General features: G+C 43.3%; 1 protein-coding gene and 2 gene segments (V, D, J or C); all 3 read left to right on the top strand.

Moving 5' to 3' along the window:
* Nucleotides 1-18,901, top strand: part of LOC147004003 (T-cell receptor beta-1 chain C region-like) — a 500,214-nt gene extending 481,313 nt beyond the window's left edge. The window contains 5 exon segments of the C gene segment in view: nucleotides 13,088-13,149; nucleotides 17,232-17,606; nucleotides 18,139-18,156; nucleotides 18,254-18,360; nucleotides 18,670-18,901. Coding sequence covers nucleotides 13,088-13,149; nucleotides 17,232-17,606; nucleotides 18,139-18,156; nucleotides 18,254-18,360; nucleotides 18,670-18,690 — 583 coding nt within the window.
* On the top strand, nucleotides 357-3,597 carry LOC110296770 (anionic trypsin-2). The gene is made up of 5 exons (XM_021165546.2): nucleotides 357-459; nucleotides 1,421-1,580; nucleotides 2,433-2,686; nucleotides 3,031-3,167; nucleotides 3,448-3,597. Exons 1-5 carry the CDS (start codon nucleotides 420-422, stop codon nucleotides 3,595-3,597), a joined length of 741 nt encoding a protein of 246 aa, XP_021021205.1. The 5' UTR covers nucleotides 357-419.
* Nucleotides 18,902-22,511: 3,610 nt separating the features above from the next.
* LOC110296769 (T-cell receptor beta-2 chain C region-like) lies at nucleotides 22,512-27,478 on the top strand. The segment is given in 6 exon segments: nucleotides 22,512-22,590; nucleotides 22,722-22,946; nucleotides 25,850-26,224; nucleotides 26,736-26,753; nucleotides 26,898-27,004; nucleotides 27,282-27,478. Coding segments are annotated over 6 exon segments (825 nt in total).
* The last annotated feature ends 460 nt before the right edge of the window (nucleotides 27,479-27,938 follow it).

The following is a 27,938-nucleotide window of genomic DNA, read 5'->3' as shown; positions in this document are numbered from 1 at the left end:
ACCCCACTAGTTACTAGAACCAGTCCTTGCTCAAAGTCCCTTAAAGCAGAAATGAAGTCAGGATGTCTAAGGATCTTAGACAGTCTTTGCTCTTCCTCTTATTGCCTAAACCTAACAAACCCCACTGTGGAGACAAGGGCTTGACTTCCCCTGGTTTTTCCATTGCACGATCCTTCCAAGAAGCAATTGTCCTCCTTATGTGACCTGAGAAAAAAGTTCCCTTGTCACCTGTAGCTCGCCATTTGACAAGGGCACCAAACAGAGCAAAGCTGATGCAAGACTCTGGGAAAGAGAAACCTGCAGCTATGTTTGTGCAGGGAAAAAAAATGACCCCTCCACTTTTAGCCAACGTGCCTTCCTCTCTGTCTAGGGAACTATAAAGGCAGGCACTCTTTCTGTGCTCATGACTTTCTGTCACCATGAGTGCACTTTTGATCCTAGCCCTTGTGGGAGCTGCTGGTGAGTTTCACTCTTTTTTCCCAAGCTCTGTCTGTTCCGCTGAATGAAATATATGAACTATCCCAACTCTGCCTCTTACCTATATTCCCATAGTCTCACCAGCCTCTCAAACCTTCTCCCTACATTCATGGCTTCTCATTCTTTGTTTTTCTCACTTAGCGTTTAATCTACTCTTGTCTCCAGTCTTCCTTCTAATTGGTGCCAAGAGCAGGGAATGTTGAAAGGTGAAGCTAACAAGGAGGTTCCATAAAATGAGCCCGCGTGCCCACTGCTTGACTCCAGCAGCTCTGTGATACTTCCACCACTGATGTTCTTAAGAGAAAAATGTGTTTGCAGACACAAAAAGCTTATTTTTGCTAAATATTCAACCATTATAATTCCGATCCTATATGTCTTAGGTCTTGCCTGTTTAATAGGTACATCCCTAAATAAACTTCATCTTACCAGTCAAAGTTAAGAAATACTGATATATTGGCAAGTTCATCGGCTGTGTTTCCCTCGTTAAGTCTAAGTTGTCTTGCGTATTCCTTTCTATTCTTGATTCATTCTAAAGAGTTGATTTCTGTGGGAAGCTAGCCTAGGTAAAAATTTTCTGTGGGACACTGGCCTAGGTAAAAAGCCAATATTCAGGTGTAACAGATAAGTAATACATATATACAAATAAAGCAGGCAATGGGAAGAACTGACTTCTAATGGGATCCCATTAAGTGTTTTCTCAGGTAATTCTTGCTGTCCCAACACTGATGCTCAGAAGAGATCTGGGCCCCGTGGGAACTATCTGTCTGTCCTGCAGAACCTGATACTGGGAAGCCCTAAAATCTATGTTGCCTATTGGAGATAGAGCGAGTGCAGCTTTCCTACACTCATGGTGCTCAGGAAGAAGTCCTAAGGGTTTTAGCTGCCGTGGAACCTCCAATACCCAGATGAATTTGCTTATTTTCATTTCCTATCTCCATTCAAGTTGCCTTCCCTGTGGATGATGATGACAAGATCGTTGGAGGATACACCTGCCGAGAGAGTTCTGTCCCCTACCAGGTGTCCCTAAATGCTGGCTACCACTTCTGTGGAGGTTCCCTCATCAATGACCAGTGGGTGGTGTCTGCAGCCCACTGCTACAAATCGTAAGTGACTAGCCCCTAACTAAGGAGCCCACATTCTGGGAAATATTTAGAACACAGCACTTGGGCAAGTGGTGAAGTTGTAAGGTGAATGGGGAAAGAAAGTCACGAGGAGAAGTTGCTGGCAGCAGTTAACTATGATGAGCACTGTGGAAAATTAGATACAGGATAGGAAGCCTCTCATTTCCTCAACAAACTCATAAAATAGCAAGGAATGTGAGTCATTAAACCAGGGAATAGTTGTCTTGTTACTATACGTACTTGTGAGAAAGTACAAACGCCACTAGCTAAGAAGAAAAAAACGAACTCCAACTTTTCAGGAATACAGCTGAAAATTGGTAAAACACAATGCAGTCTCTACTAGGCTTTCTCAGTCCCAAGCATGTAACACAAATGACAGGGACACTGGCTCAGTACTTGTAGAGTTGGGAACAAGAATGTAAACTTCCCTCAAGGTTCCATGTCATAATACTTTGGACTAAACAGGCTCACATAATAATAGTCCTGAATAAAGCAAGAAATATTACTCGTAGATCCTTCTGTCATTAACAGAGACTCAGAAAGTGAGATGAGCATCCAATGTTATCTCCGGTCCACGTCTCTGAATGTGTGAGGGACTGTGGGATGGCAGATTGAAAACCATCCCAAAACTGTACTCTTTATATACCACCAATCTCTGAGGAAAAACAAAAGAGGCAAGGTTGCTTAACTAGAAACTATCCTCCCCTGAACAGCTTCTCCTTTCACATTGTCTCAAGATCCACTCTAGAGCTCTGGAGCCACTCCTGAGCAAGAAGCTTAGGACCCTGAGGTGTCTAGGACAAAAACCTCTAACAAGCATTTTCTTCCCAACAGCCGCATCCAAGTGAGACTGGGGGAGCACAACATCAATGTCCTGGAGGGCAATGAGCAGTTTGTCAATTCTGCCAAGATCATCCGGCACCCCAATTATAATTCATGGACCCTGAACAACGACATCATGCTGATCAAACTGGCTTCCCCTGTGACCCTCAATGCCAGAGTGGCCACTGTACCTCTGCCCAGCTCCTGTGCACCTGCAGGCACTCAGTGCCTCATCTCTGGCTGGGGCAACACCCTCAGCAACGGTGGTGAGTAGGACCTTTCACCTACTACATTCCTTCCTCCCCATGTTTTCCAAAACCAGGCATCTATCTGGTATTGAACCTGCTGGCTTATACCTTGCAAATATGTTTAAAGTACTAACTATAAAAACTGTAGTTGATACCAAAGGGAGATGTGTAACAGGATCAACAATGAAAACGGGATCAACAGGGGTCATTTTACAGATTTAGAAAGTTACAATTCTTTGCTGGAATTTATCTTCGCAATGATCTCTGTGGTGGCTACCCATGACATTCTAGGATAAACTCGTGTTCCTCCAAGTGCGCTGATGCATATTTCTTCTTTCTTTGATCATCACCCTTCCTCTCAGTGAACAACCCAGACCTGCTCCAGTGCGTGGATGCCCCAGTGCTGCCTCAGGCTGACTGTGAGGCCTCCTACCCTGGGGACATCACCAACAACATGATCTGTGTTGGCTTCCTGGAGGGAGGCAAAGATTCCTGCCAGGTAAGTGACTCTCATTGCATATGAAACCTCTGTTCTCCTGGGAGTGGCATGTGAGTGTCCATTATTGGTAAACTTGAAGCTTCACACAGTGGGATCAGGCAGGTATGAGATCTATGCTGGATGTCATTTCATCTCATTAGTGGGAATAGACAATGTTGTGTTTCGATGCAGAAAAAAATGGAACTATTCTAGGGTAAATAGAATGGGGTCTTAAGGTCAGAGTAAATGTGATTCTTTTTCCACATATCCCTTCCCTAAACACTGTATTTCTCTAATCCAGGGTGACTCTGGTGGCCCTGTGGTCTGCAATGGAGAGCTGCAGGGCATTGTCTCCTGGGGCTATGGCTGTGCCCAGCCAGATGCTCCTGGTGTATACACCAAGGTCTGCAACTACGTGGACTGGATTCAGAACACAATTGCTGAAAACTAGAGAACCCTAGTCTCTCTTCAATCAGTATTATCAATAAAGTTCATTTGTCATCACTGTATGTTTGTCTCATCTCTCTAGTCCCTTAGCTCTGGGAAGCATGCTCTTATTTGAGGCTTTTGAGAGCAGCAGAAAGTCTCCACTGAAAAGTATCCTGGATAGCAAAATAGAATTCATTAAATAATCAACAGCAGCATAAGAAACACAAAAATAATTTCAGGGTGCTTTTATTTCCAGTACTCGAGAGGCAGTGGCAGGCTAATTTCTGAGTTCAAGGCCAACCTGGTCTACAGAGTGAGTTGGAGGACAACCAGGGCTATACAGAGAAATCCTGTTTCAAAAACCAAAATTATTAATAATAATAGTAATAGTAATAATAATAAACAGTAAATTTCTGTAGAATCATAATGAGGAGCTTGTTTCATTTTACTTTTTCAAGAAATGTTGTGTCTGAATAGTGGACCAAAGCTTTTCCTTTTTTTAAAGATTTATTTATTTAATGTATATGAGTACACTGTAGCTTTCTTCAGACACATCAGAAGAGGGCATCGAACCCCATTACAGATAGTTGTGAGCCACCATGTGGTTGCTGAGAATTGAACTCAGAACCTCTGGAACAGCAATTAGTGCCCTTAACCACTGAGCCATCTCTCCAGCCCCCAATGCTTTTCTTCCTTAGAATTTCAATGGGGCTTAAAGTAGTGATTTGTGAATACCTTGTGGTTGAGGATACTACTGATTTCTTTACATCAGAAAGTCTTCATGTTCAATATAAATCTTAGCTGTGGTTAACCACCTTGGCTTCCAAGTTCCATCCTTCATATTCATTTTGTCAGCTTTGATGCAAAGTCTTGCTTTGTAATTCAAGCAGGCCTTGAACTTGTAATTTTCTTGCTTCAGGCTGCAGAATTCTTAGACTGTGGGTTGCACCACTATGGCTGGCTCTCTACATAAAAATGTTTATGCCAATGCAGTCCTACTCTGTCCTAACAGTTGGGTTACTTGGAGAAGGTCTTACTGCTCATCGTCAAATTCCTACTTATGTTTCTATAGAAGAAATAAGAGGTTCTTGGTCTACAACCGTCATAACTCTAAGCAATTCCCCTCTGTTTATCTTACACAGTAATAATAATATGTATGGACGACCTTGAGAATTTCATAGACACTTTCACATTTACTTCATTTTTCCCTTCTGTAATGATTATTCCAGTTCCACAGCTAGAAAGCAAAGACTCAGAGACGTTTGTTCACTAGCTGCATCCTACACATACCAGCTGATAGACCTGGCTATGGTCAGAATTTCTTAGATATTTGCATGCTCACTAATGCCATCCCTTCTCTTTCTACTGTGTGATCTCAGATGAAAAAGATTCCATCTACCTTGATCTTTGATATACCTCCAGACTACTCTCACCAACAAACACCCATTCCTGCTTCCATGTACTTCAGGGAAGTATCTCCTAGTCACTGCCTTTCATGAAGTCTATCCTTAGAGAACTCTTGCTGAGCCAGAACTACTTCTGACATCCTATTTGAACATGAGCATTAAGTTGCCTCAACACTAAACCCAAAACCACATAAAGTTGCTCTATAACCTGATCAGTTGGAGTAACAGGAAAGAGAGTTTCAAATACCTACTCAACAATGGGACCACAGGTCTCTACACCAAGAAACATTACTATGACATAACTTCAGATACATAGGTCCCATTGCAAAAATGCAAGCATAGAGAAGCCAAAAATTAATACCCCCATAGAACTGTTCTCTCAGAAAAGTGACTTGGATAATGAAAAATACAATGATAACTATAACAAAAATTACTATAACAAACATGGTCAAGGAGCTTAACTAGGATATGAATAAGTGCCACAATGAAAACTGTGAAAACACAGTCAAATAAAAAAAAAGAATTCAAAATATGAAACTTGAATTTAATGAAGAGGTAGTATCTCAGAAGAACAGTCAAACAAAATAAAACAATACAAAGCTTCAGGAATTTACCCTACCCAGAGAAGCCAGTGAGCTAACTACAGATCTATTGCGGTAAATCTCCAACCCAAATGAGCCCTGGCAATGAAAACACAACTCAACTAATATGAATACATGCTGTGCGCCTAGATTGGACAGATCTACACTACCATATTCCCAGTACTAGAGACTCCTTATAACTTGTGGTTTCTCCAGGCCAGGTGTTTCTGCTCCACTTTCCTTTTTCCTCCTCCTTCATTGCTCGTTCTCTCTTGCTCGTTCTCTCTCTCTCTCTCTCTCTCTCTCTCTCTCTCTCTCTCTCTCTCTCTCTCTCTCTCTCTCTCTCCCCCAAAACCTTCATCTCAACCTTCCCCTCTTCCTCCTCCAATCTCCGACTCTAGCCTTTATTTATAAATTAACATTTACAGGAAATCACCTGAGTGCTGACTCATTCCTCATTTACAACCCCTCACAGGAGAACAGAATTGGCATCAAATATAATTAGCTCCAGGGCTATCTGCAACACAGATCTTTATGTCTTCTTTCTCTAAATCCAATCCTTGGGCCTCATTCTCAGCTCTGTAGCAGCCTTCCTTCCCTGTCTGACCCCTTCTTCACTTTCATCACACAGACTTTCCCCTCCTAGCTTCCTTACTCTGACCTACTGCTTTATCCTAGCACCCCAACTCTAGCAGGCATTCCTCTGGAACCTGCAGCTCACTCCTGCCAGAGAAGCAAGTTCCCTGATGGGAGATCTTCAGCTCTCCTTCAAAACCAATCGCCCAGTCTCACTCCCATCTCTGTAGCAGACCACACACTGTGACTTTCTTCTACTTTCTGCCCTCCTTTTTTTTTTTTTGGTTTTTCGAGACAGGGTTTCTCTGTGTAGCCCTGGCTGTCCTGGCACTCACTTTGTAGACCAGGCTGGCCTCGAACTCAGAAATCCGCCTGCCTCTGCCTCCGGAGTGCTGGGATTAAAGGCGTGCGCCACCACGCCCGGCTTCTGCCCTCCTTTCTAACAGATCATGGAGAGCTTCTCCTCCAAACATCTTCCCCATTCACCGAGTTATTTTAGATCCCAACTCCCCAGGCTTCTCTGGGATCCCTTGAGCAAAGCCTGCCAGAGAAGCCAGTGATGCAGGTAAGTGAGCTTCAGACCTTCATTTTCCCTCCTCTCCTGCGTGTATAATGTCCCAGCTTCATCCCCAGCTCTGTAGCAGACTACTTATTGAGACCTCTCCTCACATTTACTCACATTCCCAGAGGACTGAGGAGGTTCCCTGTGGAATTCCTGATGTCCTCTGTTCTGTGGACCCCATCAGTCTGCTGCAATCCAAACCCATTCATACGTGTCAACTCCCAATACCTAGGAAAACATTTTACCTGGAACCCCAGTGGCCACACACAGTAGAATACTGGAGGAATTATCTACCAGACAACCCACAACTATCTTCAGTTTATAGCTGAGCAGAAGAGAGCTATGTGGAGTTTCAGTTCCCGGACTTGGTGTCTGAAGCAGAAAACCATCACCGACGGAAGAGGGAAAGGGTGTAGAGAGGAGAAGACACCATGGGATAAGGGATCCTGAGAACTGGACATAAGGGCTGGCCAGTCAGAATACAAGCAGCCCAGGCAGAACATAATAAGTCATATCTCAGGGCTATTGGCAGGGAAATAGACATAATAGCATAGAGGGTAGATATCTTCCCAGCTTTAGTGCTTTAACGGCTTATTATAAATATAAAGGTTTTATGTCTTTTATCTGGAAACTAAATGATCTAAGATAGAGGAGAAACCCCCAATTAAATATTTTCAACAATATTCTGATACCAGTGAATAAACTGGTATCAGACAGATAGGTACTGGTACTGACAGATAGGAAGTACACAGTGATTAAATGAAAGAAACATTAAAGAGGAATAGAGGACAGTTACTAAGTAAGCATGATGCCTAGTAAGACTCTGCTATACTCATATACTGGTACCTAGCCCAGTGGTCATCAGAGAGGCAACCCAGAGACTATCCCACCTGGGGATTCATCCCATATATAGTTACCAAATCCAGACACTATTGTGAATGCCAAGAAGTGCATGCTGAAAGGAGCCTGATATGGCTGTCTCCTGAGAGGCCCTGCCAGAGCCTTACAAATCCAAAGGCAGATGTTAGCAACCAACCATTGGACTGAATGTGGGGTCCCTAATAGAGGAGTTAGAGAAAGAACTGAACAAGTTGAAGGGATTTGCAACCCCATATAAAGAACAACAATATCAACCAACAAACCAACTCCCCCCGCCCCCAGAATTCCCATGGACTAAGCCATCAACAAAGGAGTACACATGGCTCCAGCTGCTTATATAGCAGAAGCTGGCCTTGTCAGGTATCAATGGGAGGAGAGGTTCTTGGTCCTATGAAGGCTTCATAGATACCCCAGTATAGGGGAATTGAGGGTGGAGAGGTGGAAGTGGGTGGGTGGATGTAGGAACACCCTCATAGAAACAGGGAGAGGGAGGATGTGATAGGGTGTTTCCAGGAGGGAAGGAAACCAGAAAGGGGATGAATAACATTTGAAATGTAAATAAAGAGCATATCCAATGAAAAAAGAAACACCCAATTAAATATTTTCAACAATATCCCAACACCAGTGAGTAAACTAACTTGGCATATAGTAAGTACACAGCGATTAATTGAATGAAACATTAAAGAGGAGTGGAGACAGTTACTAAGTAGACGTGATGCCTAGTGAAACTCTGCTATACTCATATATTGGTATGTAGCCCAGTGGTCATCGGAGAGGCTTCACCCAGGAACTGATGCAAACAGGTGCAGAGACCCATAGCCAAACATAAGGCTGAGCTTCTGAAATCCTGCAGAAGAGGGGAGGAAGAAGTGTAGGAGCCAGAGGGTTCACAGACACCACAAGAAAACCCCCAGAATTAGGCAATCAGGGCTCATAAGAGCTCACAAAGACTGAACCTAACAACAAGGAAGCCTGCATGGGACTGACATAGGCCAGCTGCATATATGTTACAATTGTTTGCTTAGCCTTCTTGTGATACTCCTAACAGCTGGAGCAGGGGCTGTCTCTGACTCTTTTGCCTCTGTTAGGGACTCTTTCCTCCTACGGTGTTGCCTAGACTTACTGCAACTTGATATGTCAAGGTTGATTGATGTCCATGAGAGGCCTGTCCTTTTCTGAATTGTAGAACAAGAGGAGTGGATGGGAGTAGGGGGTGGGCAAAGGAGAATTGTGGGAAAGGACTCAGGAGAGGAGAGAAGGGAATCTACAGATGCAATGTTAGAAAGGAAGAAGGAAGGAAGGAAGGAAGGAAGGAAGGAAGGAAGGAAGGAAGGAAGGAAGGAAGGAAGGAAGGAAAAAAAGGAAGGAAAGAAAATGTATTCATAATTTAAAAAAATAATAAATTAAATAAGGAAAGGCTTCCCCCTGCTGTCCATTTGTGTGAATAACTACAACCTGATTTCTGTCCAATGTTATTTGCACAGGTTAATTTTTTTAAAAGGGAAAAAGAATGAATAAATGAATGAATGAGTGAGTGAGCAAATAAATCAACGAATAAATAAATAAATATTTTAAATGTTTTGAGATGCTATCATCTTTACATTTGGCCTCAATGTCCAGATGAATAAACTAGAAAAACCCCATCAGATACAATGACGCCAAGATAAATGATACTATAATCTTCAAGGCCAGATGAAATCAAAATACTCAGCTACATGATTAAAAGGAAACGCTGGCTCGGTGAGTCCATTATTGCTAGGGAGAGGGGTTGAGCGAGATGTCAAAAGGTGAAAAAAAGATATCAAATAAAATGTACAGCTCAATGGGACAAAAAGAGAAAAGAATAGACTTTGCCACCTTAAGATGGTTAACTGTGGTTGGCCTTCTTAAGCAGGCTTACAGTAGAGTTTTAAGGTCTGCCAATATTGATGAGACAGACTGTCTCTGCTTTGTCCAGTTCAGAGCACCAGCAGCTAGCACTCTGGTCTTATCCAAGTCTTACAACTTTTTTTTTGACCCAGGGTTGAGAAGCCGGTCCCAGTCCTCCCACTGTGACAAAGCATACATAAGAACCCCTTCTAGTTATTTATTTAACATTGTTAGCAAACCCAGTCCTAGGTATTTTTATTCAAAGGCTTGTGAAAAATTATCTAGAGATCTGAACCTTGAAGTTTCTCTGGGGCTCTCTGAACAAGCACAGGATCATGCAACAATGCCTTACACATACCAATCTTTGGAGAAAGTAATAACTTAAAACTAAGTCCTTTCAGCAGAAAAAAATCTTATATTTTGTAGAAATGACATTTTATTGGTTTTCCTTCCTTTTATACTGATTTTTAAATTTTATTTAGAACAAATAACATAGGTATATGGCTCCAAAACTGAAATCTCACCATTAAGCCATCAATGAGAAATGGCCCTGTGCTCTGCTTCTGTGGACTCCGCCTGCTTGTGGTGGGCAATTGCTTTCAATAGATTGTCTTACTTTTTACCAGAATTTCTTTTTTGTTGTTGTTTTGTTTTGCAATTCTGAGGAATCAACCCAAGTTCTCCATCATTTCATGCAGTCAGCCTACCAATAAACTACAGTGTCAGCCCTCTGCCCAGAGTTTCTCTATGAAGTCTTTTATTGGAATACTCATTAGTTAATTCTTATGCCCTGTCTCCTTTGTTAAACAAAAGATAGCACACATCTATAAAACTCTGCAGTTGGCTTTTTCCCAGTTACCTGTGTGTGAGAGAACACACTGACATGATACAAATATTCCACACTCACTTAAACATTTTTACTTCTCAAGCTTTTTGAACTTGTGGAAAGTCTACTCTGTAGACCATGCTGGCTGTGTTTATAACAATCCTCCTTCCTCAGCATCCCAAGTACTAAAAGTTTCATGTGTATGCAACTATACCTACCAAGTAAATTTCCTTGGGTTGTGTTTCTGGATAAAAACAAAAATGCATTTATAGCTTCGTAGTTGTTTTCTAGTTATTTTCTATACAGGTTGTTTTATTAAGTTTGCATTCCTATTAGCAACAAATATACTAAAGTCTTTACTTCACTGCAGATTCCCCAGGAAAGCAGTCTCTTAATAACCCAGTTTTCTCAAATTGCTGATAGGCGTGATTTCAATGACATTTTTCCTTTGTATATCACTGTGAAAACTTTTCCCTACACTTAAGCATCATTTTGATTTCTCTTTCTCCGAAACATCTGGTATTTGCCTCTTTTATTTTATGTATTTATTTAATTTAGCTATTGAATTATCTTATTGATTACTAGTTCTGATGATGAGAATTGGAAATGTTTTCCCATGTTTTTAGTTAGCTTTTGATTCTGTTTCTTTCTCTTTTTTTTCCATTCAAATGTGACAAAATTTCATAGTCGACTTCCTTTTCATCATCTGGGTCTTAAGTCACCACTTGACAGGCAATAATATGAAGCATCACTAGGGGGAAAGATACCCAAAGTGTGCAAAGGCAGGTTGAATTTTGGAATATGATTGTCTAGTTTTGAGGCTAAGTCCCAAAATACAGCCCTAGCTGACCCGAAACTCCATCCTGAGACTAGGCTCAAACTTACAGACTTGCCTGTTTCTGCTTCCACAGTGCTAGGATATAAGTATGTGCCTCCATCCCCAACCAGATTCATCTTTAAACAGGAAAACTGAAATATCTACTAATGCATTGAAAAGACTTCAGAGAAAACGACCATGTAGCTATGATCACATGACCTTGCAATTATATTAGAATGATTTCCAACCTGTGTCTCTACCCAGCCTACATGGAGACTTGTCCTTAACTCCCTTTACCTAGCAAGATTGTTACTAACATGGTAGGAAACACATGTGGTTACATCACGTCATTTCACACTCATTGTTAGAAATGTGGTGCATTCTTCACCACCATTCTAAGAAGTCCAGAACCTAAGTTAGCCCCTTGAAAAGGCTCAAATTTGTCACACACAGAGACTCTCAGCAGCACAGAGTCTTGATTGTGGGGAAAGGTATAACCTCTGAGTTATGCACAGCCTTAGGGCAAGGGCAAAGCTAGGCTAGATTGGGGGCTGTTACTTCTTCATAGGGTGGGTCCCTTATATGACAGAAATTTGAGAAGGGCGGATACAAGAGGGAATCCAGCCCCTTCAGCAAAGATCATTTCAATGACACCCAGCTCCAAGAACAAAGAACATTCAAAAGAAGAACAGGGGGTAAAGAGGAAACCCCTGCATTAGCTCGCATCTTACCACCACCTTGCACAATGGGGTGGGGGGGTGGGGATGTCACCTTCCTTATCTTCAACTCCCCACAGAGGAGCAGCTTATCTGGTGGTTTCTTCCAGCCCTCAAGGGGTAGACCTATGGGAGGGTCCTTTTTTGTATAAAGCTGTAACATTGTGGGGACAGGGGGCCACGGTGATTCAATTCTATGGGAAACCTTTACAAAAACCTTTCTGTCTGTCCCAAGGCCCACAGTCCTCTACTCTTCTCCTGGGTCGCAAGCCTAGATGTGTTTAGATCCAGAATGCTTTCACTTCACCTCTGCAGCCTGCTAGGCCAAGATTGTGGAGAAGAATGTGGACTTACCAGAGCAGGAGCCTCCCACACTGAATGAACATAAGCATAAGAAGAATGGCCTAGTGGTCCCAGCGGCAAAGGATGCAAGGAAATCCTCTTCTGCCAACTTCCATAAAACAGACCACCATCAGTGGATAGGTGAGCCAGAGCTGAACAGTTCTACAGTTTGGTTTTTTTTTTTTTTTTTTTTTTGAAAGATCTCAGCTCTTGATGAATATCATCATAGGTCCAAGAAAACTGTTCTTTGACAGGCTACCTCACTTTGATGGACCTTCAGAAAAGAACAATATATATGGGGGATTCTTCATAAAAGGGGTGTAAGTTCCACTGGAGGGAATCTACCATGTTTGACATTGCCACAAGTCTATCGTCAAAATGTTCTTTTGTGCAATACCTGTGATACACACAAAGCGATTACTCCTCCTATGGTCCTCTAGATACTAGCTGGGAAGAGCCTCTCTTCACCCCTTAAGATTATTTTTCTCCTCACCCTATGGCACTGTGCAAACACAGAAGTCTTCTTTGGTAAAGGAACCAGACTCACAGTTGTAGGTAAGATATCTTTCAGGTAAATTTCCAGGTCTCTCTTCGGACAAAGCATGTCCTCTGTGTCCATATTAGAGTATCTGTATTCTGATGTGCAAACTACGACTTCACCTTTGGCTCAGGGACCAGGCTTTTGGTAATAGGTAAGGCCTGAGGGTCTGGGTGTGGGATGGAAAGTCTAATACTGTCCTGGTAATCAGAGGAAGGATCCTGCTCATGGTTCCTTCTTGAGGAAGAGGCTATCTCATGTCTGGGACTACATTCTAAGGAGGCTGAATTCACAAAGGTGGTCTGAATGTTTATGGTGGAGTCAAGATGAACCTGGGGTGGAAGTTAGGAAAGAGAGAGGAGAAGGGTTCACAGAGAGGGAGGGAGTTTTGAAGTGGACCCGGTAGGCTGTGTTCTGGAAATATGCTCTATTTTGGAGAAGGAAGCCGGCTCATTGTTGTAGGTAAGTTAGGGCCAAATGGCTGGGTGCTGGATGAAGTTTCTCTCTGAGGTGCCCAGGTTGCAGAACTAAATTCCTCTGCTCATGCATGCACAAAGGGATGAATGCCCACAGGTGGCTATGCGAAGCCTGGGCATCCTGTTTAATGCAGGCAAGCTCAACTGGGAGTAAGCCTCATGTACTGTTTGTTCACAGTCCTACGGTTTGGCTCTTCCATATAGGCAGAAGACAGGCTTGGGCAGGGAGGATGTATGGGCTATTAGGAAAACTGATTGCTAATTACATTAGTTAATATGGCATAGTTGTCTGTCATTCTACTCCCCAGAGATAAAACCTTCCTCAGGAATGAGGGAAGCTAGCTGCTGGGCAGGCACAGGGAGGAGGGGCAGAAAGCATGAGGAAGTTTTACCACCAGGCTTTAATGTTGTGTTTCCAACGAAAGATTATTTTTCGGTCATGGAACCAAGCTGTCTGTCCTGGGTATGTAAAAGATTTCTTTCTCGGGAGGGTATGTTGTAAACCTAGAGGCTCGGGGAACTCCTCAGGCAGGGTAAGGACTGCAAACGCAGCCTGGGTTGTGGTTCAGAGAGGAAGAACGGATGGTGAATGTGCCTGAGTCCCTGGAGATTCTGTGCAGAGTCCTGCCTCGAAGAAGGGTCCCATCAGCTCTTTAGGAGTTTGCCACCCTCATGTTGTACTGTGTACCAACCAGGCTCAGCATTTTGGAGAGGGGACTCGACTCTCTGTTCTAGGTAAGCTATGGGACCAAACTGGTAGGACCATTGTCCTTTGGACCTGGAGTGTCTGTAACCCCAGAGCTGGTGGAAGGGACTGAGAATTTTAGTTATTCCTTTACTTGCTAGGTTCTGAAACAGTCCTCTGCCTCACTTATGAGGAGATGCATCAGTACCTGCTTCTTTTCCCCTGAGTCTGCAGTCTAGAAGTCTTTTCCTGCCTTCTTCCCAGGGTCATCCTACAGTTTTGTTTGCATGGGTGTGCTCCTTCTGAGCCCCTTCCTCCTGTCTCTCTCCTGTGACATGCCTCATGGTATTACTGGGGTCTGGAATTCTTCCTGCAGGCACAGAGACAGTTATTCAGGTCTCAGGAATCTAAGACTCGCTCTCTAGCTTTGGGACCGCTGGTAGGTTTTACCAAGGCCACCTGCAGCTGTGTTCCTATAATTCGCCCCTCTACTTTGCGGCAGGCACCCGGCTCACTGTGACAGGTATGGGGGCTCCATTTCTGACTGGAGGGGTTGTGCCTGTGTTGGATCACCATGGTCTTGGAAAGGAACTTAGGTATAAGACAAGACAGAATCCTTAGGTATAAGGTAAGACAGAGTCGTCCCTTCCCATCTGGAACCCTCTACCTTTCTACCTTCCCCAGAGCCTGGTCGCTTGCTTTTCTCTGGGTTTATTTTCTTGTTCTGGTCACAGAATGCCTTTATTCAGGGCTTTGAGTCTTCTTGCTCTTCTTTTTACTATTCTTTGGGCTACTGTCTTCGGTGACTTCTGAGCGGATGCATTACTTGTTTTTTCTCTTAGCCTCATCTCCACTCTTTCCATTTTCTATCCGATTCTGCCTTGTTGGATTGGTTTGGTACATAGGGCTCTGTCTGCTGATTTTAAAATATTGACACTGACCTCCTATGCAGACTTCTGCTCCCTCCTTCATCTTCTGCCTTCTTTCTGTCCTTATCAGTTTCTGGGGACACATGTCTGTCTTCCTTGTGTGGTAGAAGGACTGTACAGCAGAGGGGATCAGGTCCTAGTGGTATCAGGATGACCTGGGGAAAAATCCTGAGCAAAGGCATATGTGTGTCATAGCATTATAGGAACTCTAGCTGCCTACAGGAGTTTGGAGTATATTATATCTCAGGGTTAGGAAAAAAAAAAACCTTATAACAAGAGAATGATATATTAGCAACAAAATATGTAAAAAGATGGGAAAATAATGGTCCTGAGACTCCAGGTTTGTCTTGTGATATTAAGGTAATGAAAGCCTAGCATAAGCAATATCATGCTTGGGAAGAAGCAGAAGAGCTATCAGGCAAGGGGACGACATGCGGTCTAGGAGATACAGGAGAAGGGGAAGAATGGGACTCCTTGGTCCTCCCAGGACTGGTAGCTTCCATAATTATTGTCTTATAGACAGGATCCATGCCATGGAAATTAGAGGAAATTACTGAGCACTGCTTTCAAAGGTCTGGGGCTCAAAGACGGGGAAATGCATGGAATAATTTTTTTTAAAAAAAAATTAAATGTGTTAGGCTATCCCAGACTCTCTAAGACATGCCAAAAAGAAAGAAAGAAAGAAAGAAAGAAAGAAAGAAAGAAAAGGAAAGGAAAGGAAAGGAAAGGAAAGGAAAGGAAAGGAAAGGAAAGGAAAGGAAAGGAAAGGAAAGGAAAGGAAAGGAAAGGAAAGGAAAGGAAAGGAAAGGAAAGGAAAGGAAAGGAAAGGAAAGGAAAGGAAAGGAAAGGAAAGGAAAGGAAAGGAAAGGAAAGGGGAAAGGAAAGGGGAAAGGAAGAAGGGAAAGGAAGAAGGGAAAGGAAGAAGGGAAAGGAAGAAGGAAAGGAAAAGGGAAAGGAAAGGAAAGGAAAGGAAAGGAAAGGAAAGGAAAGGAAAGGAAAGGAAAGGAAAGGAAAGGAAAGGAAAGGAAAGGAAAGGAAAGGAAAGGAAAGGAAAGGAAAGGAAGGAAAAGAAAAGAAGGACTACTTTATGTTTAAAATTATTGGTTTTGTTTGACTTTTACTTTTGAGAACTTTATTAGTGATTATTGAGTTTACATCTTTCCTATCCTTCCCTCCTCCTTTCTCTCTCCTAAATTCTCTTAAAGGATTCAAAGGTTACCTTATGTGGCCACATGTATTTCTATTTTTAACTATCCTCCAAGCCACTGTTTGTCTTTCTCCAAACTTGTTTCTCAATTTCCCTGTTAAATCCTCAACTTCAGACAGAGAAGAATGATCTTATGTTGTCCTGTTTCTGCATGAGAACCTTACTTCTAGGTTAGAACAGAGCCAAAGAGGGAGAACACAAAACTCTACTCAAGGGAGGATGCTTGCACAATGTGTGTGGATTTTGCATCTCTCATGTCTTCAGAGGGGGGTCATTCATTTCAATAATCCTAGGAGTTTTTATCTGTCCCCTCTTCTAAGTATGTGACTGGGTCCAGGCCTTCCCAGTGGAAACCCACGTCTGAAATGACCCCTGTACTTTATAATTTGTTTACAGGGATTTTTCACTATATTAAAGAATACGACGTTTAGTTGTAAACTAGAATTCTGAAACTCATCAGGGAGGTTCACTGAGCACTGAAAAAATAAAAGAGTTCAACCTGTGAATAATATCTTCCACAGGATTGCGGCTTTCCTATGCAAGCCACCACAGCTCTCTTACATCTCAGTGTAGGAGTGAATGTGGAACATCAGATAGGCTATCAGCCAGAGACAAGCTGGAACCTCAAAGCAAGTTGGGTGCAGTGGGGGAGGAGGTTGTATTGAGCAAGATATTCAGAAACTCAGAGATGTCTCTGGATGTTCTGTGGGAAATGTCTCTTTTAGGCAATGAAAGTTTATACTATGCAGAATGACCCAAACACATTGATATAACCACCTTACCCCCAAAAGGAAAATAGCAATAAGGAAAAAATTATCTTGACATTAGTATGACACTTTTGTCTTAAAATTCAATCTCACTCAAAGCCACTGTTTCAAATGGCCATGCATGGATTCTTTTTCAAAAGAAAAAAAAAAAAAAAAAAAAAAAACAATGGTTATATTCTTTTTAACCAATAGTCAACATCTAAGTACATGAGTCATGATGAGAAAGTCCAAAAACTCAGGGTACCATTCCACCATAGAAAATTGGGAAGGGGGAGAATATGCAAAACATATACTTAGAACAATCCATAAAGAAGAGGGAATATGGAAGGAGACCAGGAACAGAGTTGGACAAAGGCAGAAAACAAGCAGGACCTGCTACAACATAGTTGTACTTTATAATGACCATTTCCAGCCCGTTCTTACAAGTTCAAGGCAGATCCAGATAGCTCTCAGACCATTCCTACTCTCTTTACTTTCCAGAGGATCTGAGAAATGTGACTCCACCCAAGGTCTCCTTGTTTGAGCCATCAAAAGCAGAGATCGCAGACAAACAAAAGGCTACTCTCGTGTGCTTGGCCAGGGGCTTCTTCCCTGACCACGTGGAGCTGAGCTGGTGGGTGAATGGCAAGGAGGTCCACAGTGGGGTCAGCACGGACCCTCAAGCCTACAAGGAGAGCAATTATAGCTACTGCCTGAGCAGCCGCCTGAGGGTCTCTGCTACCTTCTGGCACAATCCTCGCAACCACTTCCGCTGCCAAGTGCAGTTCCATGGGCTTGAAGAGGAGGACAAGTGGCCAGAGGGCTCACCCAAACCTGTCACACAGAACATCAGTGCAGAGGCCTGGGGCCAAGCAGGTAAGTGGGACCTGCGGAGCTGGCAAGAAGAATGAGCATCAGTCGTGCCAATGAAAAAATGGAAAGATGCAGGTGAAAAGCCAGGAAGTCTAGATACAGAAAAAAATAAGTAAAATTTAAAAAAAATTTAAAAAACAAAACAAAACAAACAAACAAACAAAAAAACCAGTGGAAAGGGATGAAAGCCTCCCAAGAAGCTAAACAAGGCAACTATGTATAATTCTAACTCCAGATCCTCATTCCGGAACCCTTACCTGTAGGGTTTCCATTCCATTCTCCTTGTACAGCTAAGTATCTGAATCATTATCTTTGGTGCCTAAGCCATGAGTTTCAGTAACAATTGGTACAACAGGAGAGAGACAGTTCTGGAGTCTCCTGGGGGGTGGGGTGCGGGGAAGGCATTTAATCTGGGCCTGTCAAGATTTCAATCTATATTATGCTAGCCCCTAGATTGGCTTAATCTTCAAACTTCTTAATAAAATGAGGTCTCATCCATTTTCCTCTCTCTCTCTCTCTTTCTCTCTTCTTTCAGACTGTGGGATTACCTCAGGTAAGTGAGTTGACCCTCTCTTCACCTCTCATGATTATGACTGTAGAGCTAGCTACCTGTCCAAAGGTACTTACCTGCTCTCCTTTTCTGTCAACAGCATCCTATCAACAAGGGGTCTTGTCTGCCACCATCCTTTATGAGATCCTGCTAGGGAAAGCCACCCTGTATGCTGTGCTTGTCAGTACACTGGTGGTGATGGCTATGGTAAGGAACAGGCAGATGGAGCTTATGGGGAGGTGACACATGCAACTCAGGCATTTACAACCAGTGGCTTAGGGCTCTTCCAGAACTAGAGGGGAGCAGTAGAGAGAGGTCTGCTTCCATAGTGTAAAAGACAAGAAGAAACTTCAAAGAACTGCAGTGAATAGCTGTAGAGGATAAGCTGTGATAACTCAAAAGCCCAAGGGATGTTTTAGTAGCTCTATCATTTGTCTGAACAATGGGCCTTTGTATATTCTCTCAAGCCACACTATGCAAGGCCATTGGTAAACCTAAAATGATTCTCATCTGCAGGTCAAAAGAAAGAATTCCTGAAGCCAGATGTGAAGATGAATGCGAGAGCTGACAACACATTGTGTTAATACAGATTTTCTTCTTACAGAACTTCTGAAGAGCTATTCTCAATTGTCTGTGCATCCCATATTCTGCCTACTAGTCATGCATAGGTGCATTTGTATGTCTGAAATTCTTGTGACCTGGAAAATGCCTACACTTACAATCAAACCAATAAACATGTTCTAGGATGGCCTGACTCTCTCTTGTGTGTATAGATATCTTTATTTCTTGTCTGTCTCTAAACTTGTTGATGAATCATAAAAGAAGAGATATTCAAGAAAAGGATAGCCACACTGGGTAAGAAAAGTGAGGGCCCCACCCTCAAACTAACAGAAGAAGATGATTAAGTTTGTAAGGTAGTGACAGGAACTAAAAATTCTCAAGAGAGAAAGACAGAGGTACTGAATACAGGAAGTCTCTTACCTTCAAAAACAAACAAGCAAAAGAAACAAAAAGTTTGTGCTCTGCAGAGCAACAACTACAAGTTACACAAATGTATCCACCTCCAACTTGTCATATCCCTGTGGCTAACAAGGCTTGGTTCCCTGTGTGTCACTAATCTCCCTTTTGGCCTCTCACTCAACACACATGTTCATTTACCAAGCATCTTTCCTAGATGATCACACATGACAATGCACTGACTTGGAAATTTATGTTAAGATAGAAGATGTGTCTTTCATTTAAGATACAAACCTGTTGATAAATTATTCCCCAATGAAATGGATGGATGTAAGCAACATCCTATGGGTGTGCCTAGAAGGACAGAAAATACAGCTTCCTACAAGTAAGAGCAAGCCCTATTGCTACATCTAGAAAGCCTGCACATCTCTTGAGTTCTCATTGAAGCCATGGAGGTGAGGTCATCATCCTTAAGATGACAGAAATATTTAATGATTCCTTTTACCTCATAGTTCCCCCCCCCCATGCTTTTTTCCTCCTATCCTCTTCATGCCATTCTGCAAGTTCTCCTTCTGCCTGCTCCATCTGGAGCAACATGGGACCACTTCTTCCCTCAGTAATCCTTACTTCATTTTAAGGACTTGGATTCATTGTCTTCCTGGAGCCTTTTCTAGTGGTTTTTGTCCAGTCCTTCCTTCTTCCTAAGACTAGATCAAGAACATTCTGTACTGTTTAGCTCCTTATAAAGACTTCCCTTGTAACATTTATCATACTCAATGGGAAGTGTTTCCTATCTGACACCTCCCATGTAACTGTTTGTTCCCCCATAACTAAGGTGTTATTTCTGATAGTGCCCTGGGATACTGCATGGTATTTTACTTCAGGGCAGACACTTAGTGGTAATTTCCTAATAAACACATGAATGCTGAGGGAAATGAAAGTGACCCAGTTTTATAAGCAGCCATTTCAGTGAGGCCTTCCCTCTTGCTTGCATATGTTTTTAGAGTTTAATCTATGCAAAAATACATACAAAGCCACATATAGACAGACACGGTTCATGTGCATTCATATCACACAGTGAGCACCTATCACTGTAACCTCTCACCAATGACAGAACAGAGGTAACTAGACTACAGTTTTCAAGAAAACAATCTGTCCATAAGGGGACTAAGTCATAAGAAAAAAAAAGAAAGAGAGAAAGAAAGAAAGAAAGAAAGAAAGAAAGAAAGAAAGAAAGAAAGAAAGAAAGAAAGAAAGAAAGAAAGAAAGAAAGGGAAAAGGAAAAGAAAAAGAAAAAGAAAAAAAAGAAAAAAATAAAAGCCAGCACTTTGAAATAGCTGAGTAAACTGTCCACAAAATTGTACTCAGCAGTTAGGTAATCAGAGGAGAGAATGCAAACATACAGATTCCTCAAAACTGTGCACTTTGTGCACTCCAGAGAGTGCTCATGCTCACCAGAAGCAGGAAAAAAAAGCACAGACAACATGACAGGACGCTTTAGAGTTTAGCCATTTACCTGGGAACATGAAAGAGTCAGAGACAAAATTAATCAAAATCAAGGCTGAGAAACCCTATCAGCACATGCCTCTCTGAGAATGGACTCAGTTCCTGGCAACCAGCTCAGAAGCTAACACGTAGAGCCTAATGCATAGCCCACTACATATTACGGACTAAGTAAATGAGAAAGCTGAACATTATCCAGTAAGCAACAGGAATGATGATAGTTTCTGAGGCCTGTGTCTCTGCGTTCTAAGTTACATCAGCTGCTCTGTGGAGTCTCCTGGTAGGGACCTTATCACTTCACTCCTCCCACCCATTTCTCTATAAATGCCAGTCTAAGCAGGTGGGCACTGTGACAAAGAGGAGGAAACCCAGTGACATAGATGTTCTCCCAGAGTGAGACCACATTCAGAACAGGGTTCCCTGCCTCCATCAACAATACCAGTCCCAAGGACATCTCCAAGCTCCTCCCCTCTTTAGATTTACCCAGCTTGAGACTTTTCCCAGCCCCTCTCAGTCAGACAAACCTCTCTGCCACCTGGTCTCCCTGCCTCTGCCCAGGCACTGGGGTAGGGCACCTGCGGGGAAGAAACTTTTTTGTATCACGATGTAACATTGTGGGGACTGGGGGGGGCACAATGATTCAACTGGAAGAGGTGCTTTTACAAAAAGCTCTACCCCAAAAGACACCAACTCTCAGCCCAAGAAATGCATTTAACATGTGAGGAAGAGTCTATGAATGGACTCACAAGGTCTTATAACATCTATGCATCTCCTTGCCCTCGAAAGTTTCCCAGGAGTGTGAAAGGCATCCAAGGAAGTGGGATCACCATCCAGCCCTTATCATGGGGCTTACACTCAGCAAAGTATCCGTGCAGGCATGGGAAATTATGAACTTATTAAAAAGCATTAAGTAGAAAAATAGACCCTTTGTGGGAAAGAAGTTAAAAGTCCTTTCTCATTGGAGGCTACCTGGACACCAACAGGAAGTCTTCAGATTTCAAATTCACTTTGTCAAACCCTGAATGAATTAGATGGATATTCGTTCCCAAGCCAAAAGTGGTATCTCCTCCTCAATTTGAGATCAGCCTCATGCAAGGTCAAGATTGCCTTACCAGTTCTGGAGGTAGATGGAGAATGTGAGTAACCCCGGGTCTGTGTTGAGGAAGGTGAGGAAAGAGGAAGAATTCTTGGTAGCCCTTTTCTGCTGTGTAACTATGCTGAGCAGTTCTTCGGACCAGGGACACGACTCACCGTCCTAGGTAAGAAGGCAGAGGCCACACAGGTGGGAGAGAAGGTAGGACAGTCAGCCACAAAGACCCCCCCCCCCCAGAGTAGAAAACCTTAGCAGAGTGGATATTTGACTATCCAAGGCCCTGTATCAGGGAAGAAGAGGTTTGTGCCAGCATTTCCAGGACTGTGCAAACACCGGGCAGCTCTACTTTGGTGAAGGCTCAAAGCTGACAGTGCTGGGTAAGCAGGCAGCTGGGGGTACCATGGAAGTAAGATATTCAGAGCAGGACAGCTACTCAGCATCCTCTTGGACTGAGCTTATCTGCCAGAGCAGAAGGATTTCTGGATTGGATGCTGGGAATAGAGAAACACTCATGGTTGGTGGGGATTTGAGTCAGGGTTGGGACAGCAGGAGCGGGAAGCACTGAGTTTTTGTCCTGAGCCTGGAGGCTGTGAGTGCAGAAACGCTGTATTTTGGCTCAGGAACCAGACTGACTGTTCTCGGTAAGTTGGGAGCTAGTAATGAAGGGGAGGGAGCATTTCCTTGCCGGAATTCCCGGGCTAAGGATAGCCAGAGCCAGTTTTTGTCCTGTGCCAAGAGGCTGTGAGTCAAAACACCTTGTACTTTGGTGCAGGCACCCGACTATCGGTGCTAGGTAAGCTGGGGTATGGTTTTTGTGTTGGGTTCTGGGGCTGTGAACCAAGACACCCAGTACTTTGGACCAGGCACTCGGCTCCTCGTGTTAGGTGAGCTGGGGCCCCATGTGCGCGTTCTCAGCGGGATTGGGCTGCAGTGGGCGCGGGTCCCTTGGCCGGGTTTCTCTTGGGAGTCGCAGGGTTGTGCAGTCCTTGCCCTGACTGATTGGCAGCTGATTGAACATCCTATGTGAGCTTCTTGGCAACTGCAGCGGGGAGTTCTGGGGCTTCTGGCGTCTTTGTCCTGGGTTCCCAAGCCCGGTGCTGGCGAAGGAGGCTGAGTAGCAGGGAGATTTTCCCTAAACGGGAGAATTACCTCGCTGAATCCTGCGGGTTTGTGTGTGGGGTTGAGCCTCTGTGCTCCTATGAGCAGTACTTCGGTCCCGGCACCAGGCTCACGGTTTTAGGTAAGAGTCACATCTCTCGCTTCCACCCAAATTCCTGGGTCCCTGGAATAGTTTGGAGTAGACCAGGGTTAGGGATCTCCGGGAGGGAAATCATAGTAAGAGACAGCACTCAACTTTACCCTTTCTGGGGGAGCGGGGTGAAAAGGGATTGGGTGCCAAGCGTTGCTCGCTCTCTCGCAAGCCAGGACAAGGTAGGTCTCTTTCTCTTTTCTCTGAGGTATGCATGCACTGGGTGGGTGGTGAAGAAAAAAAATTAATTAGGACTCTGGAAGCAAACTTGGTTTTGAAAATAAATAGCCGGCACAAAGAACTAAAGGGCAGATAAAAGCGGGGAGATTCTAAGAGGTGGTGCCGGGAAATCTAGAGTTCCCAGTGACAAAAGTGGGAGAGGGTCTTTTGAAAGGAGCGAAATGAGTAAAGCAAGAAACCAATGACAGACAAATATAAACTAGAACAGAAGAATCAAAAGTCTGGTGGTGTTGACTCGCGATTAAATTCCATTCACTGTTTTCCCTTTAAGTTTGGGATCCCTTGAAGCAGGGTTGGAGACTCAGTATTAAAACACATTCTCACAACTGATTGGCCCCAAGGCAGGGGGAACTTAGTCACTGGGGTCTGTTAATCCTCAGGTTATTTGCCTAAATCCTGACCTGAAATCTTCACTGCTCATACCATGTAATCCAGGCTAGACAGACAGGCTATATCATGAAGGGATTCCATTGACCACACGCACACATTAAAGTAGAAACATTTATCTCGAGGAAAATGCTTGAAACCCCTTAGGATACCAGTATTAGAATGGACTTTAAATATCGCTTGGCAGTGTGGGGGGTCAAAGGTATAGAAGAGAAATAATTCACAGCCTGGATATGTGAACCTGTATTATTTGGTAACCATAGCAACAGTGAACATCATTTGTGGTTGGAACATTAAGCTGGATCCAAGAGAACTCAGCCATGTTAAATTGTGTCTAAAAGAAATGTTGGGCCTGTGTAGACATGTGGGATAAAGAAAAGAGCCAGATTTTATAGCCAGACGAGGCTGAATTCCAGTCCTGGCTCTTTGATGATAAGGTAAGCTTAAGTATGTTAATGTATGACCTAGTTCTATGGCTACAGATAGTGAGGTAGTTTGAAACGAGGAAGATGAGTTTTACAATTTTACTCACAGCTAGTGCAGTTCTCAAGCAAATCATACCAGCAGCAGCTTACTAAAGCACAATTCATTTTCAATTCATTTTCAATTCATTGTTGGGAGGCAATTATACCTCCCAACAATCCTCAGGGATTCACACACATGGATATTTAGCTGCCCCCGTTTTCCTATTGAATTATACAAGTAATACTTCAGGGTGTAGTGAGAATCTGCTTCTATTTGTCCTGACAGTGGTGTTGATTAATACAATAGAAAACAAAATGCCTGACTCAGGCAAGTGTTTGATTTTCACAACGTGAACTAAATCATTGCTGAGTGAGAGGGTCAGAGAAGTGCATCCCACAGTTCCCATGGAAAGCTGGGAGAATCTCAAAGCCAATATCTCTGGGACACAGAAAGACTAGACAGGCCTAAAGCAGAGTAGATAGAGTCAAGTACCACGGAGGAAGGCAAGAATGATACTCTTTCTATCTAGGTGCAGCCTGTAAAGTCCTAGATGCATTGAAAATGATGCACTGGGACAAAGAGACTGATCAGAGGCCAGATGTGCTAGGCCCACATGTACACTCCCAACACTGGGAAGACTTAAACAAGAGCAGTACCAGGAATGTGAGGCCAACAGGAGCTACACAAAGAGTTCTAAGTCAATGTGGAATATAGAGAATTCTAGGCCATTATGGACTGCAGATTAAGATCCTGTCCACCCCACCCCCCAAAAAAACAAAGAAAGAAAAGAAAACTGTAGAGACTCCTACCAAAAAGAAGCAGAATTCCAGCATGATGGCTGAAGAGATTTGAAGCCAAGCACTAAGCCTGTGATCTTGTATAAGGACTGTGCAGGTTCTTATACCTTTGTTTCAAGACCAGGAATAAAGCGACATCCACAGAAATATGAGAAAGGATCAAAATAAAGTTTCTCCATTATCCAGAAGGTTGTGGGTTGGTAACACAAAATACATCTATCTCTTTATCTTCATTAAATCACTTGGAGCAAAGAACCCACAGACAGGCACAAAGAACTGGGAATACTTAGAGGCAGAGAAGTTGATAGGTTTATTTCACACACCACAAAACTCAGTAAACCTTACATCCTCATGAATCCACTGTAGACCAGGATGTCTACACATGCAGGAATGAAAATGGGCCATCTATTGTAGTCTGAAGAAAGCCTTCTCATGCCAAATGTTTATCTCAATGTTAATTACCCTTTAATCCTGGCCTCTTAGCTTCCATAACTTGGCTGTGGCAAGATCTTATAAATCCTTATGTCTCTTCTGGGGAAGTCGGTGTTTCACATTTCACTTTGCAAGCAGGAAAGAAATTGATGCAGACATTAAAGAGACTCTCTCATGGTCACACCGGCACGGACGGTCATTACTCAGATTTAGATTCTGTAGTTCAGATTTCTGTGGCAGGCTCCAATTAAATATCTGCAAAATATAGTAAGAAATAAGCTTGTCGTGATAGAGCAGGATCAAAACTATGTCAACAAAGGACATAGTTTTACGTTTCCTAAAGAACACTGGGTCAGACCCTTTGTAGTATCTCCTTATGAGAATGGATGAATATAAATGACAAGCAAAGTGAAAGATTAATGCCATAGAGAAATGGAATGGTGATTCCAAAGCCAACAGAACCTGCTTGCTTTTTCAGAAACTCTCTCAGCCCTGAACCTTTCCAAATACAAATGATTTCTACCTGATCCAGTTATCAGCAAAATACTAATTCCACTTCTCTTTACTTTCCAGAGGATCTGAGAAATGTGACTCCACCCAAGGTCTCCTTGTTTGAGCCATCAAAAGCAGAGATCGCAGACAAACAAAAGGCTACCCTTGTGTGCTTGGCCAGGGGCTTCTTCCCTGACCACGTGGAGCTGAGCTGGTGGGTGAATGGCAAGGAGGTCCACAGTGGGGTCAGCACGGACCCTCAAGCCTACAAGGAGAGCAATTATAGCTACTGCCTGAGCAGCCGCCTGAGGGTCTCTGCTACCTTCTGGCACAATCCTCGCAACCACTTCCGTTGCCAAGTGCAGTTCCATGGGCTTGAAGAGGAGGACAAGTGGCCAGAGGGCTCACCCAAACCTGTCACACAGAACATCAGTGCAGAGGCCTGGGGCCGAGCAGGTAAGTGGGACCTGTGGAGCTCATGAGGAAACTAAACAGCGCTATTACTTCAAAAAATATGAAACAATCCATGTAGAAGTAAAGAATAGACCCAGGAAAAGGCCAGAGTGGTGGGACAGATGATCAAGCTCATGGTGTCAGAAAACCATAGCCTATGCTTCCTCCCAAGGAGTATGTATGTAAACTCAATGGGGCAGCTCAGGCCAATTGGCTTCTCAGTTCTTTAGTGTCTCAGAGCTGTGCTTACGAGTTCTCTCATACCTCCCTCACAGCCTAGCATCACTCATCCCCATCCCTGATGCTAGATTTTTAAGGTCACTCTGACAGTGTCTTACACTTGCCCTGAACCATCAGAAAGACAGTGTGAGGACTATCAGAGGAGAGTGCTTACACCATCTGACATGCATGTGTCTGTGGCCTTTACATTCAGCTTTAAGTTTTGTTGTTGGGTGTTCAGTGTCTCCCAAAGTGGCTTTCTTTCACCCAATTTTCTCCCTCTTCTTTCTTTCAGACTGTGGGATCACCTCAGGTGAGTAAATCTTCCGACTTTCTCTACGTCTTCCATGGTCTTGGCTTTGAAAGCAGGACACAAAGATCCTACAGACATGAGGGTCGGGGCTGCCCAGAGGAACTAGCTCATAAACACCTACTAACTCTCCTTTCCTGTCAACAGCATCCTATCATCAGGGGGTTCTGTCTGCCACCATCCTCTATGAGATCCTACTGGGGAAGGCCACCCTATATGCTGTGCTGGTCAGTGCCCTGGTGCTGATGGCCATGGTAAGAATGGTAGGATGGACAAATGGTTGAAGGTATAGACTTCAGTGTATGGACGTAAGGGGATCTCAGAGGAGGACCCAGCCCTGACATCCTGCCATTTCAAAAAGACCATAAGGAACACAGTACAAAGCAAAAACACAGGAATGCTTATGTTTGTACTCCTGGAAGATGAAGAGAACCAAGGAGCTCTCTTCAAGATCATACTTGAGAATCTCCTTTTTGTATCCCCTTCTGCTCCATGGATTCTGGAGGTCTAACAATGTCTTCTCTTTCTCAGGTCAAGAAAAAAAATTCCTGATACAAACTTTTATGCATCCTGAGCTGTTCTTCACCCTGGCCACAGATTTTCCTGTGCCTTCTCTAATTCCTGTTCCTAAGAACTTGTTTCTTCTTCCTCCATGGATATCCATCCTTCCTCATTGACACCTTGACTCTGAAACAGACTAAATCAATAAAAACATGGAGTTTAGCCTGGTTGTGTCTCAGCAGTTTCTTTGGAATCCTGTGGTTACTGACATTCCTACTGGTCTGAAAAGGCAAACAGAATGACTAATCTGCCTTCTTGCCAAAAATTCTTCTTCCTCCTGTGTACTTTAGATCCTCCAATGAGTCATTTGTCTGAAGGGCAATGACTGGACTCCAGCAGGATAAAGACAGAGAAAGAAAAATTATCACTAACAATAACCCCACCCAGTATAGGACAGAAGCTAGGCAGACCTATTTAATTCTCAATTACATAGTCCAGTTCTTTTTGTTTCAACTTCAGATTTTATCTGTATCTTTCCTCAATATCTCTGGCTTATCTTGTTTGAAAGCTTTACCTGAAGATCTGTTAAACTCTCCAGGTCTAGCCTGGGGTCTTAGATAGGACAAAACTGATAATATGAAGTCTAGAAACAGTAGACTCCCCAGGACTCTGTCTCACAGAACCAGG

The sequence above is a fragment of the Mus caroli genome, unplaced genomic scaffold, assembly GCF_978045245.1.
Source record: "Mus caroli unplaced genomic scaffold, Mus_caroli_1 scaffold_7, whole genome shotgun sequence".
NCBI classification, from domain to species: Eukaryota; Metazoa; Chordata; class Mammalia; order Rodentia; family Muridae; genus Mus; species Mus caroli.
Note: the sequence above shows the minus strand (reverse complement) of the source record. Positions and strands in the feature narration are given on the sequence as shown.

Coding starts and splice junctions, on each gene's coding strand:
- LOC110296770 (XM_021165546.2), top strand. CDS start 420: ATGAGTGCACTTTTGATCCTAGCCCTTGTGGGAGCTGCTG. Junction 1,581..2,432: donor GCAGCCCACTGCTACAAATC/GTAAGTGACTAG, acceptor TCTTCCCAACAG/CCGCATCCAAGTGAGACTGG. Junction 3,168..3,447: donor GAGGCAAAGATTCCTGCCAG/GTAAGTGACTCT, acceptor TCTCTAATCCAG/GGTGACTCTGGTGGCCCTGT.